The 16703-nt window shown below is 35.7% G+C and overlaps 1 protein-coding gene and 1 pseudogene across 1 annotated transcript in view; one reads left to right on the top strand and one right to left on the bottom strand.

The window, feature by feature from the left end:
• The window catches only part of PXDNL (peroxidasin-like), a 371164-nt gene that overhangs the window by 116794 nt on the left and 237667 nt on the right, over positions 1-16703 (bottom strand). The window contains exons 13-14 of the mRNA XM_011962239.1: positions 6899-7011; positions 4105-4261 (exon numbers count right to left, since the gene is read on the bottom strand). Coding sequence (XP_011817629.1) covers positions 4105-4261; positions 6899-7011 — 270 coding nt within the window. The remainder of the gene's footprint in view (positions 1-4104; positions 4262-6898; positions 7012-16703) is intronic.
• The window catches only part of LOC105526292, an 11923-nt pseudogene continuing 10169 nt past the window's right edge, over positions 14950-16703 (top strand).

The raw sequence follows: 16703 nt of genomic DNA, 5'->3' as shown, positions 1-16703 counted from the left end.
ATTTCACTGAGCAGTGGTTTGTAGTTCTCCTTGAAGAGGTCCTTTACATCCCTTGTAAGTTGGATTCCTAGGTATTTTATTCTCTTTGAAGCAATATCTCACACTTCTAATGTTTCATATAAATGTGTTATGTATTCAGTCAAACCGAATCATTTTCACTAGCAAGAAATGGGTCTATACTTCACAACACTTACTAGTACTTTGTAGTTAATATAATATAGTGACTGTTAACAATAAATTATTCTTAAATATTTTAAAAACCAATAAATATATAAATATTTTATCTAAATAAAATGTGTAGCATTTAGATACAAAACATTATCTAGACAAAAGAGAGAAGTGGACAAATAGGATTAATATTTGCTGATATAAAATACATTGACAACATCCTCAACAAAGGATAACTTCCCAGTAAATACTGTATCAATCTTGCAGGTTATTTACGTAAACTGTCTACAAATCTATTAACTCTAAAGGGAAAATGAGCTTTCTGAAAAAATTACAAGTGTAGAAAGCTTTTTGTTCTTTTGCTATCATAGATGCCCTGCTACAAACATCAGTCAGTAAAATGTAAATTTTATATAATGCCTAGATGGTTGTGTACTTTTCATTATTGCACATCACTTTCTATGGCTGTAATTCCCAATATAAATTAGAAACTCAAAAGTCATGATCACTTACTTGTGTCATTTACTTCACAAATGGAGTTATAATATTCTACTATGACTAAGTGGGGGCATCAAGATTGGAAAATCCTCCTGCAATGTATGAATTTTTCCTTTAAGTTATAACGACTTGGTGAATGAAAGGGTCTCACTCATAAAACATTAAATGTTACTTTATTTTGCCATATTTCACCTTATTCTGCTAGTTTGGGTTTTATAAATACATATACACTCCTGTCTTGGATCTTAAATTTTCTCAAAACTTTTAAATTTGTATTCTTTCATCTTTCTTTTACTTTATTAAAAAATATTTCTAACATTATGAAATTTATTTGGTATAAATTACTTTCCCTTCATATTGACATATAAATGCCCCTGAGCCAAAAAAGTTTTTCTTTATTGAATAACATTTATTTTATTGTGTTATTATCTCCTTATAGCCTGTTTCAACACCATAGAACAGAATATCTCTGAATGTTATCACTATTCTGAAATCTGGTAAATAAAGTGATTAATGCATTTTACTGAATGTTTTACTTCTGTTTTGTTTTTGAGATGAAATCTCACTCTGTCACCCAGGCTGGAGTGCAATGGTGTGATCTTGACACTGCAAGATCCACCTCCCAGGTTTAAGTGATTCTCTTGCCTCAGTCTCCCAAGTAGTTGGGCTACAGGTGCGCACCACCATGTCTAGTTAATTGTTTGTAGTTTTGGTAGAGACAGAGTTTCACTATTTTGGCCAGGCTGGTCTCAAACTCCTGACGTTGTGATACACCTGCCTCAGCTTCCCAAAGTGGTGGGATTACAGGCGTGAGCCACTGCACCCAACCTGAATGTTTTACTTTTAATACGTATGTGTAATTACATTAAGTTACATTTCTGTTAAAGAAGATGAAATTCTTGTGTTGGAGATTCTGAAATGTTTTTTCACTGTGATCGTAGGGCTTCTGTGTATGTGGAAGAACAAGACAGAGGTGCAATACAGAGAGAGAGGATGTTTGTTTGCATGTGTGTTTAATGGCAAAGATTTTTAGCATTTCTAAAACATTGGGATATTAATTTAAATTCTGTAATAACTTTTCCCCAAACTACCTCAAAGGTATTTTTCCACAGGTCTCATAAATAGTTGAAGAGCAAAACGTGAACTCCATAAATTTATAAGAAGCACAACTACCATAGATTTTAAATCAGGAAAATCATGAACTCACAGAGAATAGCAGAGTGAGACTAGGATTTTGTAACATTAAAAATTTTAGGTCGAGCATGGTGGCTCACGCCTGTAATCCCAACACTTTGGGAGGCTAAGGTGGGCAGATCACCTGAGGTCAGGAGTTCAAGACAGGCCTGGCCAACATGGTGAAACCCCATCTCTACTAAAAATACAAAAATTAAAATGGCATGGTAGGCGCCTGTAACCCCAGCAACTCGGGAGGCTGAGGCAGGAAAATTGCTTGAACCCGGGAGGCGGAAGTTGCAGTGAGCCAAGATTGTGCCACTGCACTCCAGCCAGAGTGAGACTCCATCTCAAAAAAAATAAAAAGCAATTTTATAAAATAAACAACCTCTGACACTATTAGGACAAATATTTGTTGATTACTAAACTACATTATTATAATTTTAAGAATATTATTCTACAAGAAGACATTTTTACAATATGGTATAATGAATGCATGCTGACTGATGTGCTGCTAATGAAAATATACATTTTATTTAAAATACCTAGACAAGGGATTCTCAACCCCAATGACTTGAGAATAAATCCATACTCCTCACTGAGGTTTGAAGATCCTATAGCAGGGGTCCCCAACCCCCAATAGTGGTCATAGACTGTTAGTAACACAGCAGGAGGCGAGCAGCAGGTGAGTAAGCATAACTGCCTGAGCTCCACCTCCAGTCAGATCAGCAGGGGCACTAGATTCTAATAGAAGCACAAACTCTATTGTGAACTGCACATGTGAAAAATCTAGGTTGTGCACTCCTTATGAGAATCTAATGCCTGATGATCTGTCACTGTCTCCCATCACCCCCAGATGGGACCACCTAGTTGCAGAAAAACAAGCCCAGGGCTCCCACTGATTCTACATTATGGTGAGTTGTAGAATTATTTCATTATATATTACAATGTAATAAAATAGATATAAAGTGCACAATAAATGTAATGCACTTGAATCATCCCAAAGCCATCTCCCCACCCCTGGTCTGTGGAAAAATTGTCTCCGATGAAACCAGTTCCTGGTGCCAAAAAGGTTGAGGACCACTGACCTCAGAAGTTTGATATCTCAGAATATGTAAGTGTAAGAATATGAAAGTATCATATGATAGGAAAATGGCAAATCTTTATAAATATGAGTTGATAAGCTAAATCTATTTTAAGTCAGGCCTGTGTTATGAAATATTATTGTACATAACGAAAGAGTTACCCAATCTCTTTTATAAACCCATAAGGCCTGGAAAAACTAAAAGGTAAAAAAGAATGTGCAAAACCATATTTATGAAATTTGTTCATTTTTAAGAAAACTGAAAGATGAGCAAAACCCAAAATAGCATTCCAGATGCTCGTAGCTAAACTCTTTTATTTCAACTGTAGATTATCAATACAGCAAAAACTCCTGAACCCATTTGCAAAAAAAGCAACACTGATGTCAACTCCTATATGCAGACATGCTGTGCTTTCCTTCAATGCTTCCCCATGTAGAGAACACACCAGGCAATCTTCACAGCCTGTCTCCACTTGTAAATAACCTCAGCTGAGTTTCAGTACAGTCTACGCAAGCCTGTCTACAAATGGACTCTCCCATCTCCCTTGTGAACTAAATGATGAAAAAAAGAAAAAAAAGATTTTTTATAAGACTACGGTAAACACTATTTTAAACAATCATTATATATAATCAACCTGCAGAGGGTTCTAGCTATATAACTAGATTGATGATAGAATGTAAAAAGCTATGTCAATTATGTAGGCCAATTATACATGCCTGCAAACATTGAGATATTTGTTCTGGTGGTTGTAAAGCTTACTCGGGAGTTTGATGGATTGATTTCTAATTTTAAACTGGGATTAAATACACTAGACTAGAATACGTAGTACATGTTGAATTCCATATTATGCTTCAACCTCCAGCTCCACATTTTGGCTATAAATACATCTTGCATTCTATAATTTTTGGTTTGTAAGAAAACATGATACACATTTGCAAATATTTGCTATTTATGTTCTTTTTTAAAATTGTTATTTTTCACTTTATATCCCTTAAGATTGTTTATATTTAAAAGTTTTTATTTTAAAAAGAATAAAACAGCTTTGACTATAAACACACTTGACCAGAAAGAAAGCATAAGAGAGCATGATTAGTGAGGTCAGTCAGATAGGATTAGGAGTAGAAGCTGTTCGGAGACAGTTATTTGAATGTTGTAAATGGAGCTACTTACAAACACCTACCAGTAACTGTAAGAAACATGTTGGTCACAACAAGGCCAAATGAATTCCGAGCCACACATTCGTATCTTCCCTGGTCAGGGAACCCTGCGTCGTAGATAGTCAGCGTGCCTTCACCATCCACGTGGAATTTACCACTCTCAGTTATCTGCACACCTTCCTAGGGAACAAAAAAGAGTTGTCACTGGATGGGTGTGGTTCCTTAAAAAGTCATTTATTTACTTTTTCCAATTTCGGTTCATTTGTTCAACAGACATCTATTGCATGTCTGCTGTGTGTCAAGTACTGGAGGAGATACATGAATCTAGTGGAGAGAAGGGAGAGAGGAAAAGAGGTTTCTAGGAAGTGTGGTTTTTCTCTCTCTAATTATTAAATATGATAACCAAAAGTTCAGTCATGTAATTATTTAATAGAATAATTATTTTAAAATTATCACTCCAATGAATGGATAGACACAATTGATTCATATATTCCTTACTGCTATAGATAATTCTGACAACTACATTTGGTCGGGCACAGTGGCTCATGCCTATAATCCCAGCATTTTGGAAGACTGAGACAGCAAGATCACTTGAGCTGAGGAGTTCAAGACCAACCTGAGTGACATAGCAAGACCCCATCCCTACAAAAAAAAATAGAACAAAAGTCAGCCAGGCATGGTAGCGTGTGCCTGTAGTTCTAGCTACTCAGGAGACTGAAGTGAGAGGGTTGCTTGAGTCCAGAAGTGTGAATCTGTAGTGAACTATGATCATGCCACTGTACTGTAGCCTTGACAACCTAGCAAGATCTCATATCTAAAATAAATTAAAAATTAACAAGCAGAAGTATGTTCACAAATCCATCATCCAAAAACATCAAAATATTTTTATTAACATATTTCTAATTTCCCTTCTATTTCTTCCTTGCATGTACTCATATGTTTTGTATAGCTACACTGATATGTGTATTATATATATACACAATTAAAATATACTGTAAGAAGATAAAAATAACTAAATTTTATACGAACTATTATTAAAGTGCATTTACTTTTAATTAATATAGATTTACATACTTTTCATTATTATGGACTTAATTTTTTAAAGTAAAGGAAATTGGCCTTATGAAATTGCAGTTAAAATGGTGTGCCTCTGCCCTGCCTCTAGCCCCAAAAGACTCGCAAGAAAAAGAGGATGGGATATATGTTTTCAAAAGAACTCACACTCCAGCTATAGCCAATAGGCCACAGTGTAACCATGAACATTTCAAGTGAAAATAATGTTTCACAGGTCTTCGGATTCTCACAGCTGACTTTACCCAGTGCTGGAAAACAAGTCCAGGCTATTGGTAGCTGGTAACTCAGAGTAGGGAGTGACAGGAAGTTGCAGGAACCTACCAGATGAGAGGGCAGATGAGAGAGACCAGACACAAGGCATGGATGAGGCAACCAGGTGCACAGGTCACAGGGCCCAGCGGGTCCTTCCTTCAGAACCACACCTTCCTTGTCTCAGGCTGGGCCACTACTAAATTTTCTTTCAAAGTTGCTCCCTTCTCCTCACCTATTGCCAGAACTCCAGACTAAATTTATAGCTCTGAAATATCTGCTTGGAGTCTCAGCAATCAGATAGCTTTCCAGCACATTCCTTATCTGCTTATGGTAAGGCGTTTCTATTGCTGGTAGCAAAGGTATGCTAACTCATACCTTTTCCAAACTCATGAGCTGAAGAAGACTGTTATGAAGAGTAAATGTGATCGTGTGTGTAAAATGTCTGGCATAGAGTCGGAACTCAATCAGTTTGTGATTAAAAGCTATCTTTTACAAAGTAGACGCTGAGATATTTTGCTGATGTGATTATATAATGATGCATGTCGTAGAGTGTAGAATAAGGCTTCAGAGACTGCACCAAATGTATATTTTTCACACTTTCTATTTTTAGCATAAAAATATTTTAATATATAATATCAATTTAAAAGGGGTTTTAAAAAATATTCAGACTAGTGAGAGAACATGAACCAAAAGACTCATGATTGAGACCCCTAAACTTACTCTTCATAGAGACTGGCATGTGAGACTTGCTACAGCACAAAAGAAGGCCTTGTTAATATATGGCAGCAATAAAAATAAGCCAAGTGGTTTTGGAAAACAGCTTTGTAACCTTTCACAGATTTTATATTTTGTCAAAATGTTTCAAAAACTGACATTCAGGCATGCAAATTTGTTGATTTTTAAGAACACTGAAATCTGAGACCGACCATTTTGTTTTGATGAAAAATTTAAAACAGCAGAAGCAGTTATGTTGGAAGAACATGGCTTCCAAAAGATGTAAGATACATCAGTAAGGAGCTATTGTTTCTTTAAAGCCATTCAGGGTTTGAAACTTCAGAACTACTTTTTCTTGTTTCTTTAACATTAGGCTTTCCATTCCTTTCCTGTCTTAGCCAATGACCTACTTTTAATCCACTTCTGAGTTATTAACTTAAAATGGTTTCTTATTAGCCACTAAACTCTTAATTTATATGTGTCAAAACCAATTTTCCTTAGAGGAATTCAGTTATGCCTATGAAGTTTTCATCACCAGGCAAATGAGAAAGGATAAACCTTATGAAAACACTGACCCAAAATCAGATACAGTCACTTAAAAAAAAAAGAAAGAAAAATAAGAAACAGGAAATAAACCTGCTGCAATGTAAAAAGTATTATTTGCTAGCAAAAGTTGCAACAGTAAAAAATCGATATGAGAATCATTACCTCCATTTCAGTGGGTCGATACATCTGTCAGTGTTTTTAATATTACTGTACTTTTGGTTGAGATCTTACCTTATTCCAAGTAATTATGGGCTGTGGTTCTCCTTGAGCATGACATGAAATGTTTATATTCTTTCCAACCTCGACACTTGCATCCTGAGGACGTTGAGTAAACACTGCAAGAGCTGTGGAAACAAACCAAAATAACATCATGTCAAATAATATCATTTTTGTCAATATATGCCAGCTGAGTCAAAGGTATGAGTCTGAATGCCACATTGGTTAAGCACACTAGTTTTTAAAAAATCAATTACTTGGACACTAGGGGAATAACAAGCATCACACCCACGTTGGCGCCAAGTAGAGCAGAGGTGAGAGCAGGAATTAGGCAAAAGGAATGCACTGAAACTTTCACTACATTTGCATTTTTAACACGTATCTCTTCAGCTGAGCTGTGGGTACAGGATTTTCATTATTCTTTCTCAGTACTTTTTGTTAAGTGTGAAATAAAACTATATGGTAACATCAAAATTTATTTGTGGCTAAGATAAAAAGATCCAGCTCTTCAGTGAGCATCTCATTTCCTCAAAAAACACAAACTACCATAACACACCTAATATGAAATAGATAATTGAGATAGCTCTATAACTATTAAAAAATAAATTCCTAATCCTTAAAACTCCCCAAATAAGAAATCCCCAGGAAGGAATTAAAATTATTTTACCAGGGAATTTAACCCAGTGTTTAAAAAATGTAACCGCAATTTTATAGACTCTCCTCTATAAAATAACAGAGGAGGGAATACTCCCCAACTCCTTTTGGGAGGCTCACCCTAATATCAAAACCAGACGACGACTATAAACAAAGAAAACAAAAACTACAGTCAAATACTTCCCATGAACATATACACAAAAATCATTAACAAAATATCGGCAAATAGAATTTATCAATATGAAAAGGTTTAAACATCATGAGCAAGTAAGGTTTATTCCCAGGATGCAATACTGGTTCAATATTTGAAAATAAATCAATATAATCCATCATATTAATGGCTAAAGAAGAAAAATCACATAATAGTATCAATAAATAAAAAGTGTTTGCATATATTCAACACTCATTATGAGTTAAAGACCTCTCAGAAAGAAAATAAAAATAGAGGGGAACTTCTACAACTTGGAAAAGAACATGTACAAAAGCCCTAGAGTAAGGAAACACAGTGAATACTTTTCACATAGAAAATAAGGCAGGGATATCTGTTCTCTCCAGTCTTATTCAACACAGTGCTGCAATTTCTAGCCTGTGCATCATGGCAAGAAAAGGACATAAAAAGCAAACAGAATGGAAAAGAAGAGATAAAACTGTCCCTATTTGCAGATGAAATTATTGTCTATGTAGAAAATCCTAAGACATGCCAAAAATACTCCAAAGTGAGTTCAGCAAGGTCTCTGGATATAAGACAAATGTATTAATATATAGATAGTATTTATTTTATATACAATCAATGAACATACGGACATAGATCTTTTTTTAAAAAATTGCTCAAAAGCATGAAATAATTAGGTATAAATTTAACAAAATATCTACAGTACTTATAAACTAAAAGTTACAAAATACTGAAGTACAAAATCAAAGATTAAAAAAATGAATAAGCATATATGCATGGATTGAAAGTCTAAAGACAGTAAAGATGTCATTTCTTTACAAGTTGATATACAGGTTTAATGTAATTCTCATTAAAATTCCAGCAAGATTTTTTCATAGATATAGATGAGATTATTCTAAAATTTATGCGGAAATGCAAAGGAACTAGTATAACTAAACGGTTTTGACAAAAAAGAATAAAGTGAGAGCAATTAATCTACTGGATTTTAAGACGGGTCATGTAGCTGCAGTAATCAAGACTGTGTGGTATTGAGGAAACAGGAGACACAGACACAAATATCAATGGGACAGAGCAGGAACCCAATAATGGACCCACACAAATATGCTCTATAGATTTTAACGAAAGTGCAGAAGCAGTTCACTGGAAGCCTTTCAACCAATGATACAATAGCGAATGGATAACTATAGGCAGAAGAATAAACCTTTACTTAAGCCTCATACTTTATAAAAAAATTAACTCAAAATGGACAAGAAACTTAAATATAAAATGTAAAACTATTATTTAAAAAATAGGAGAAAATCTTTGATATTTAAGTCAAAAGTTCTTTGACTTTGCGTAAAAAGCTTGATCTATTAAAGAAAAAATTGGGAATCAGGACTTCACCAAAATAAAAAATTCTGTGCTGTGAACACCATGCTGAGAGTATCAGAAGGCAACTTATAGACGGAGAAAATATTTGTAAACCACATATGCAGAAAGGAACAGGGTCTAAAATACATAAAGAACCCAACAATTCAACAGTAAAATATCAAACACTTCAAACAGATAATGGGCAAAAGGCATGACATTGTACTGAAGAGGATATACAGATGGCGAAACAGCACATGAAAAGGTGCTCAAAATCAGAAGTCATTAGGGACATGCAAATTAAAATCACAATGTGATATTACTACACACCTATAAAAATGGCTGAAATACAAAAAATGAAATTACAAATTGCAGGCAAGGATGCAGGGAAACTGAAATACTCATACATTGTGGGCGGGAATATAAGATGGTACAGACACTCTGGAAAAGAGTTTGGAAACTTCTTTAAAAATTTAAACATGTGGCCAGGTACAGTGACTCATGCCTATAATCCCAGCACTTTGTGAGGCCGAAGTTGGCGGATCACCTGAGGTCAAGAGTTCGAAACCAGCCTGGCCAGCATGGTGAACCCTTGTCTCTACTAAAAATACAAGAAATTAGCCAGGCATGGGGGTGCGAGCCTGTAATTCCAACTACTTGGGAGTCTGAGGCAGGAGAATCGCTTGAACCCGGGAGGTGGATGTTGCAGTGAGTCACTGCCCTCCAGCCTGGGCAATAGGATGAGACTCCATCTCAAAACAAAACAAAACAAAACAAGTCCAAAAATGCAGAAGCCAAGTCCTGTGGTAGTAAAATATGCAGTCTTTTAGGAAAGCTACCAAACTGTCTTCCTCATTTTTTTTTTTCTTTTGAGATAGGGTCTCACGCTGTCACCCAGGCTGGATCTTCGATTAAGGAAATAAGCGCTTTCATCATATCTTTCTTGTATGTTTCTGTATTTCTGAAAAAAAATTATGATAACATCAAACATTTATTACTGACAAAGATAAAAAGGTTCAGTTCCTCTGTTGGAATCTTATTTTTCTTATGTATTTAAATCTCATGCTATATTCTAAGTTAACACATGCATTTCAGAATGCTGAGACCACGGCTGATTGATGCCTGACAATGCATAATAGACATCTCATGAGGACTAGGGTCAGCCTATGAAGCAGTGACGCTCCTGATCCAATCAAGACGTCTCCAGTGTCTCACTCTTCACATCATAGCCTCCTTTGTCTGATGTCCTTTATTGCCAGCTGCTTTCACCTCCTGTCACAACAGATGCTCATTACCACGAGCTGTGCCATCACTTGTAATATTTTGGAAATACCTAACACCACACTCTAAAGCAAAGCTCTTCTCACTATGCCCTTGCATCTCCTCATTTGGACTTTACCTAGACTTGGAAGGCAATCTGCTTCTTTCCTTTGACCAATAATCTTCTACTCTCATTCCCTTTCCTTTTCAGCCAAGCTCCTGTGAATAAATAGAAGCTTGAAAGATCCAATCCTTCAGGATGAATCCCAAGCGGCTATCTGGGCTTAAATTTAAAATAGAGCCAAACAGCCATTTCCTGATCAGAGGTGACACACATACTCTGAGATCCCTGAAAACACACATCTTCTCAACTTCAAGACCTTCAGAGCTTACCTGAACCAACCAATCAGAACTCAGCAAGTTTGAATCATTCATTTGCACAAATGAACCTGATTGGGAACGTGGGCGGAAACTTTTGCTACAAAACTTGAACTCTCTCTTTGTTCTCTGGAACGCACCTTTGTTTTACACTAGGGGTTGTGTCTCTCCAGTTTGCAAACTGTTCACTGGAATAAAATCTCTCCTTCAAATTGCTTTTCAAAGAACTTTTATTCAGGATCCCAAGTTTTATCACCTTTACCACTTTTCTTCCAAAATGCAAAACTCTTTTATCGCGTTGCTCTTTCATTCATCTACCCTCCACCATTTTCTTGCATTTCTTCTCACAAAATATCTGGAGTAAAAACAGAGTGATCCTATGTCCTGGTTTGTCAGGAACAAACTGCCCTTGTTAATTCAGCTCCTATTTTACATCAACAGCAATGAATTTCAAGCATTTACTTCTCTTTCAAGTCACCTACTTCATCCCTTGGAATACCGTTCTCCTACAAAATATTGACTTCTCCACAAAGAAAACAGAATCCATCAGACTATAAATTCCTCAACTCCTATACTCCTCTTCCACAGAGGTGTCATTCAATCCATACACCCATTCTTACCTCCCTTCCTATCCTCATCTAAACTGAAAAAATAACTCTTTTCTTAACGGTCACTTGCAAATCTCACCCCATCTTGCCACCTGAGTGATCTTAAATTATCTAATGCTCATGCTCTTCCATCTTTTCAGCCTCTCCTTCCTTTAGAAAATACCTAGGAAAAACAGGTCCTTCCCCTTGTTCCTGCATGACCCAGCCCGATCTCCACTGCTGTCTCTACTGTTTCCCCCTTCACTTGTTTCCAAGAAACAAATACGTTTCTCTGCTTATGGCCCTTCTATCCCCTTTATGCCACAGCCACTTTCATTAAGGCTTTGATTTCCTTGACTGCATGAAACTGCCCTTGTTCAGATCCTTAAAAAAAATTCCAGTCTTTACTGAATGCAACTTTTTGTGGCTTTTGACACATTTGATTCTCTCCTTCTGGGAGTAACTTTTTCTTAGCTGTTAAGATTCTTGCCTCCTCAGGGATTTTGTGTAACCCAGAGGCTGGGAATTCCTCTATAATATCACTCATAGCTTTTTCTTCTCTCTACATTCCAAGGGGTTCCAATTCTTGGTCTTCTCACCTTTTCACTCAAAGCACGACCTCAGTTCTAAATTAGTTCATTAATAACCATGGAGTTTACATCTTAGGTCCATGGTCAGAAATCAATCGTCTCATGGACATCTACATTAATTCTCAGCAAGGATACCAAATTTAACTTTTTCCCAAGCTGTACTGACTATGTTTTCTCATTTGTTAATTGAATTCTTTTTATTAAATTAGGGAATTCTTTATATGTTACAGATATCAAAACACAAGGCACACTTGTCAGTTATATATATTGCAAATATCTGCTATTTCTGACTGACGAACAGAATATTCAAATTTTAATGTAGATAGGATTATCATCTTTTCTGATAGGCTAGTAGTTTCTTGTAATTTGTTTTGCAAATCTTTCTATACTACTATCATAATAATTTTACTTCTTGTTAAAAAAGAGTTAAATGTCTTAAATATTAAAACATTTTTATCTGGAATTGATTTTGATGTGTAGGGTGATATAAAGATGTAATTTCACCTTCTCCCTGTGGATAATGAGTTTCCCAGAACTATTATTGAGAAGCCATAGCTGCTGCTCATGCTTACACATACCGTTATTTTTTTTGTTTGTTTGTTTGTTTTGTCTCCTTGGTAAGTTGTTAATCCTTGGGCCAATCATACAATATGTTATTCCTGAGTGGTATACAGTAATACCATCTTGGTATTTGGATGATCTAGGTTATTTTTGGATTTTTGTTATTCCATATGCCTTCCAGAATTATCCTTTCAATTTCCATCAATAACTCTTTTAGGGTTTTGATTGGAATTGCATTGATCTATAAATCAATGGTGGAAGAATTAGATTCTTTACAATAGTAAGGCTGTCTTCATCAATTTCTTTCAATGACATTTTATTTTTCTTCTACACAATTCTTACACATCTTTTGTTAGATTTGTTTTTAACTTATACTTTCTTGTCATTTTAAAGAGTTTTGTTTTTAAAATAAACTTGGGCATTTTGTTGCTTGTATGTAGAATGAAAAATAGTTTTTACTTGTTAATGTCATGTCCAATTATCTTCCCGAACTCTTAGGTCTGATAGTTTATTTGTAGATGTTTTTGGATTGTGTATGAGGAAAATCCTATTATATACAAATAAAATTGTATGTATTTCTTCTAAAGTCATAACATTTGTTTTCTATCTCTTGCCTTTTTGTAAAGACTAGACCTTCCATTACAACACTGAGTACATGCAATATTCTTCTTAATTTTCAAAGGAATATTTCGACCAGGCGCGGTGGCTCATGCCTGTAATACCAGCACTTTGAGAGGCCAAGGCGAGTGGGGATCACTTGAGCCCAGGAGTTTGAGACCAGCCTGGCCAACATGGTAAAAACCTGTCTCTACTAAAATACAAAAATTAGCTGGATGTGGCGGAGCGTCCCTGTAGTCCCAGCTACTGGGGAAGCTGAGCCAGGAGAAGCGCTTGAAGCCGAGAGGCAGAGATTGCGGCGAGAGGAGGTCGCATCACAACACTCCAGCCTGGGTGACAGAGTAAGACTCTATCTCTAATAATAATAATAACAATAATAATAATAATAATAGAAATATTTCTAACATTTCACCTTTAAAAATGGAATTTTCTATAGTTCTATTTCTACAAAAAAGGGGCTTTTTTTGTAGAAAACATTTTATTTCTATATTGCTAAGATCGTCTCTTAATAATTAGTTAATACATTTGATCGAATGTTTTCCCTGCATCTGTTAAAATGATTTGTCCTCCATTAATCTAGTAATATCAGTGAAGTCAGTGGGGCAATATTTTTTACAGAGATTAATATTTTTTTGTCCATAGTTTCTTTTATTAATTTGAAGTGTATTTCCTCTTATATTATCTGCAAAACTTTAAGACTGGGTTGACTTTTGGGACATTTACAGAATTCATCTGTAAATTTGCTGCCACTACTCCTTTCTTAACTTTTATTTAAACAATTAATTTGTTGGTTTTCTAATTTATCATTTTCACTTTTCTGATTTGAAACTTATAATCATATTTTTATGCTTTACTATTTACCCTTAGTATCTGTGGCATTCATACTTACAAGCCTGAAATTAATAGATTAACCAACCTATTAGCCAACACTTCATCTCAGATATGTAAGAATATTATAAAACTTTAATTCCAATAACCATTTTTCCAACATATATTCCATTGTAAGTCAGTATTTAATTGTATAATTTTATTCAATGTCATACCTTAATGATTACAATTATTATTGAATGTAGAAAATATTTTAATATTATCTATATGTTCATCAGGTTCTTTATTCACTATTGAATTTCTTTTTTTGAATCTCAGCTCTTTTAAGATTTTATCTTTCTTCAAGAAGATAATCTTTAGGCCTCATTCTTGAATGCTTTGATGGGTATACAACACTATATTCTCAGTTTTATTTTCTGAAACTATCTTTACTTAGCTCCTATCCATGAAGGAGTTGATGCTTATATAATATTAGATTTACAGTTATTTTTGTCAAAACACCTTGAAGAATCGATTCCAGCATCTTTTGGCTTCTGTTGCTACTGACATAAAGCCTGTTGTTAGTTTAACTGCTGTAAGTCATTTGCCTTTTTTCTCTGACTGTCACTTCACTCAGCTCTCTGCTCAAATGTCATGTCCTTCTAGAGGTATCCCCTGACCTCTCTTTTTAAATGACATGTCCTGGTACATTTTTCTGGCCCTATGCCTTGTTGCTTCTTCATCACACTTAACACTCTCTGGAATACAGGATATTTATTTCCTTTTCTTTACCTTCAGATGAGAAGTATCTTTTCCAAGAGAACAGGGATTCTTCTGCTGTATTTACTGCTAAGTCACCAGTGACTAAAATAGTGATACCACATGGTTTGTACTCAATATACATTAAATGTATTTTGTACCATGTACCAAATGCTTCCAGAATGTTTGCTAATAATCTTTTTGGAACTACTAGGAAATAAGAAGGTTAAAAATACTAGAATTAAGACACTATGAATTCTAGTATGCTCTACTGCAGATTAACGGCATTGATATTATTCCCCCCAAATTGTGATAATCATGAGCATTTATTAGATGAGGAAAGTGAGTCACAGAATTATGACAGAACATAACAGAGATCAGTTTGCCATAGACACAATATATCATGATTTTAGCATTGTATAGATTGCCTCTTTACAGAGATGAGGTAGCAAAAACAGGGTACAAAGGAGCTCTTTATAAAGGATTTCTAATGATTGAACATCTATACCCAAGAAATATCAATTAATAGATCATGTCACCCAGATAAAGAACTCTGTCCTTTCCACATTTTATCAAGCACATGGATAAAAACACACAAAAAAGTCTTCATTGGCCGGGCATGGTGGCTCACGCCTGTAGTTCCAGCACTTTGGGAGGCGGAGGTGGGCGGATCACGAGGTCAGGAGATCGAGACCATCCTGACTAACATGATGAAACCCCATCTCTACTAAAAATACAAAAAAAAAAAAAAAGTAGCCAGGAGTGGTGGCACGTGCCTGCAATCCCAGCTACTCAGGAGGCTGAGGCAGGAGAATCACTTGAACCCAGCAGGTGGAGGTTGCAATGAGCCGCAATTGCGCCACTGCACTCCAGCCTGGGTGATAGAGCGAGATTCAGTCTCAAAAAAAAAAAAAAAAAAAAATCCTCACCAGTGTTTCTTGTTTGCTTGTTTTTTGTTTGTTTGTTTGTTTAGATGCAACATATTTGGAAGAGAAAATAATTATACTGCACTCCAGTCAAGAATGGAAAGATATCATTGCAGCCTGGTAGAATGGCTGAAATAAACAAGTCAAAATTTAAAAATGGATAAGTTTGGGGAATTTTTTAGATTAAATAAAATTTTCTTTACAAATAGAAGATGTAAATAATGAGAACAAATAATTAGTGTGGAGGCAAGGTGGCAGCAACCAAGAGGAAACAGTATGGAGGCGTGGCAATTCAGACAAAGAACCCAAAAAGAAATGAAAAAGAGGACGAGCGGCCAGCTAAGCTGGGAGCCACTGCAGAGGAGGTGGAGGAAGAAGATGGAGACTAGATCCCAGGCCGTGTTTGCAAGGGGGAGTGAAAAAACAAGGAATGGATTTTCATCTTTTCTCCCAGAGGAATAAATAAATTTCAGAACAAGATATTTTATGCAGGACTTGAGAATATTGATGCCTCATTCTAAAGCAGATACTAAAGTGGATCGTAAGTATAAATAATTTGTGATTAGCGAGCTCTGTGAAATGAAAAACTGTAATAAATGCATCTACTTTGAAGCTAAGAAAAAACAGGATCTCTTTATGTAGCTTTCAAATTCATCTCATGGACCATCTGCTAAATTCCTTGTTCAAAATATTCATACCCTAGCTGAACTAAAGATGACTGGAAACTGTTTGAAAGGTTCTCGGCCCCTTTTGCCTTGACCCAGCTTTTGATGAATTACTACATTATGGTTTGTTAAAAGATCTCTTAATTCAGATCTTTAGTACACTGTGCTATCATCCCAAAAGCCAACCATTCATAGGCCATGTGTTCACTTTCATCATTTTGGATAATAGGATATGGTTTCAGAAGTTTCATATCATAGAAGAAGATGTTGCTCTTGTAGAAATAGGACCTTGTGGCCAGGTGCGGTGGCTCAAGCCTGTAATCCCAGCACTTTGGGAGCCCGAGATGGGCGGATCACGAGGTCAGGAGATCGAGACCATCCTGGCTAACCTGGTGAAACCCCGTCTCTACTAAAAAAATAAAAAAATAAAAAAATAAAAATAACTAACCGGGCGAGGTGACGGGCGCCTGTAGTCCCAGCTACTCGGGAGGCTGAG

Source organism: Colobus angolensis, unplaced genomic scaffold (genome assembly GCF_000951035.1).
Source record: "Colobus angolensis palliatus isolate OR3802 unplaced genomic scaffold, Cang.pa_1.0 Scaffold586, whole genome shotgun sequence".
Taxonomy (NCBI): domain Eukaryota; kingdom Metazoa; phylum Chordata; class Mammalia; order Primates; family Cercopithecidae; genus Colobus; species Colobus angolensis.
Note: the sequence above shows the minus strand (reverse complement) of the source record. Positions and strands in the feature narration are given on the sequence as shown.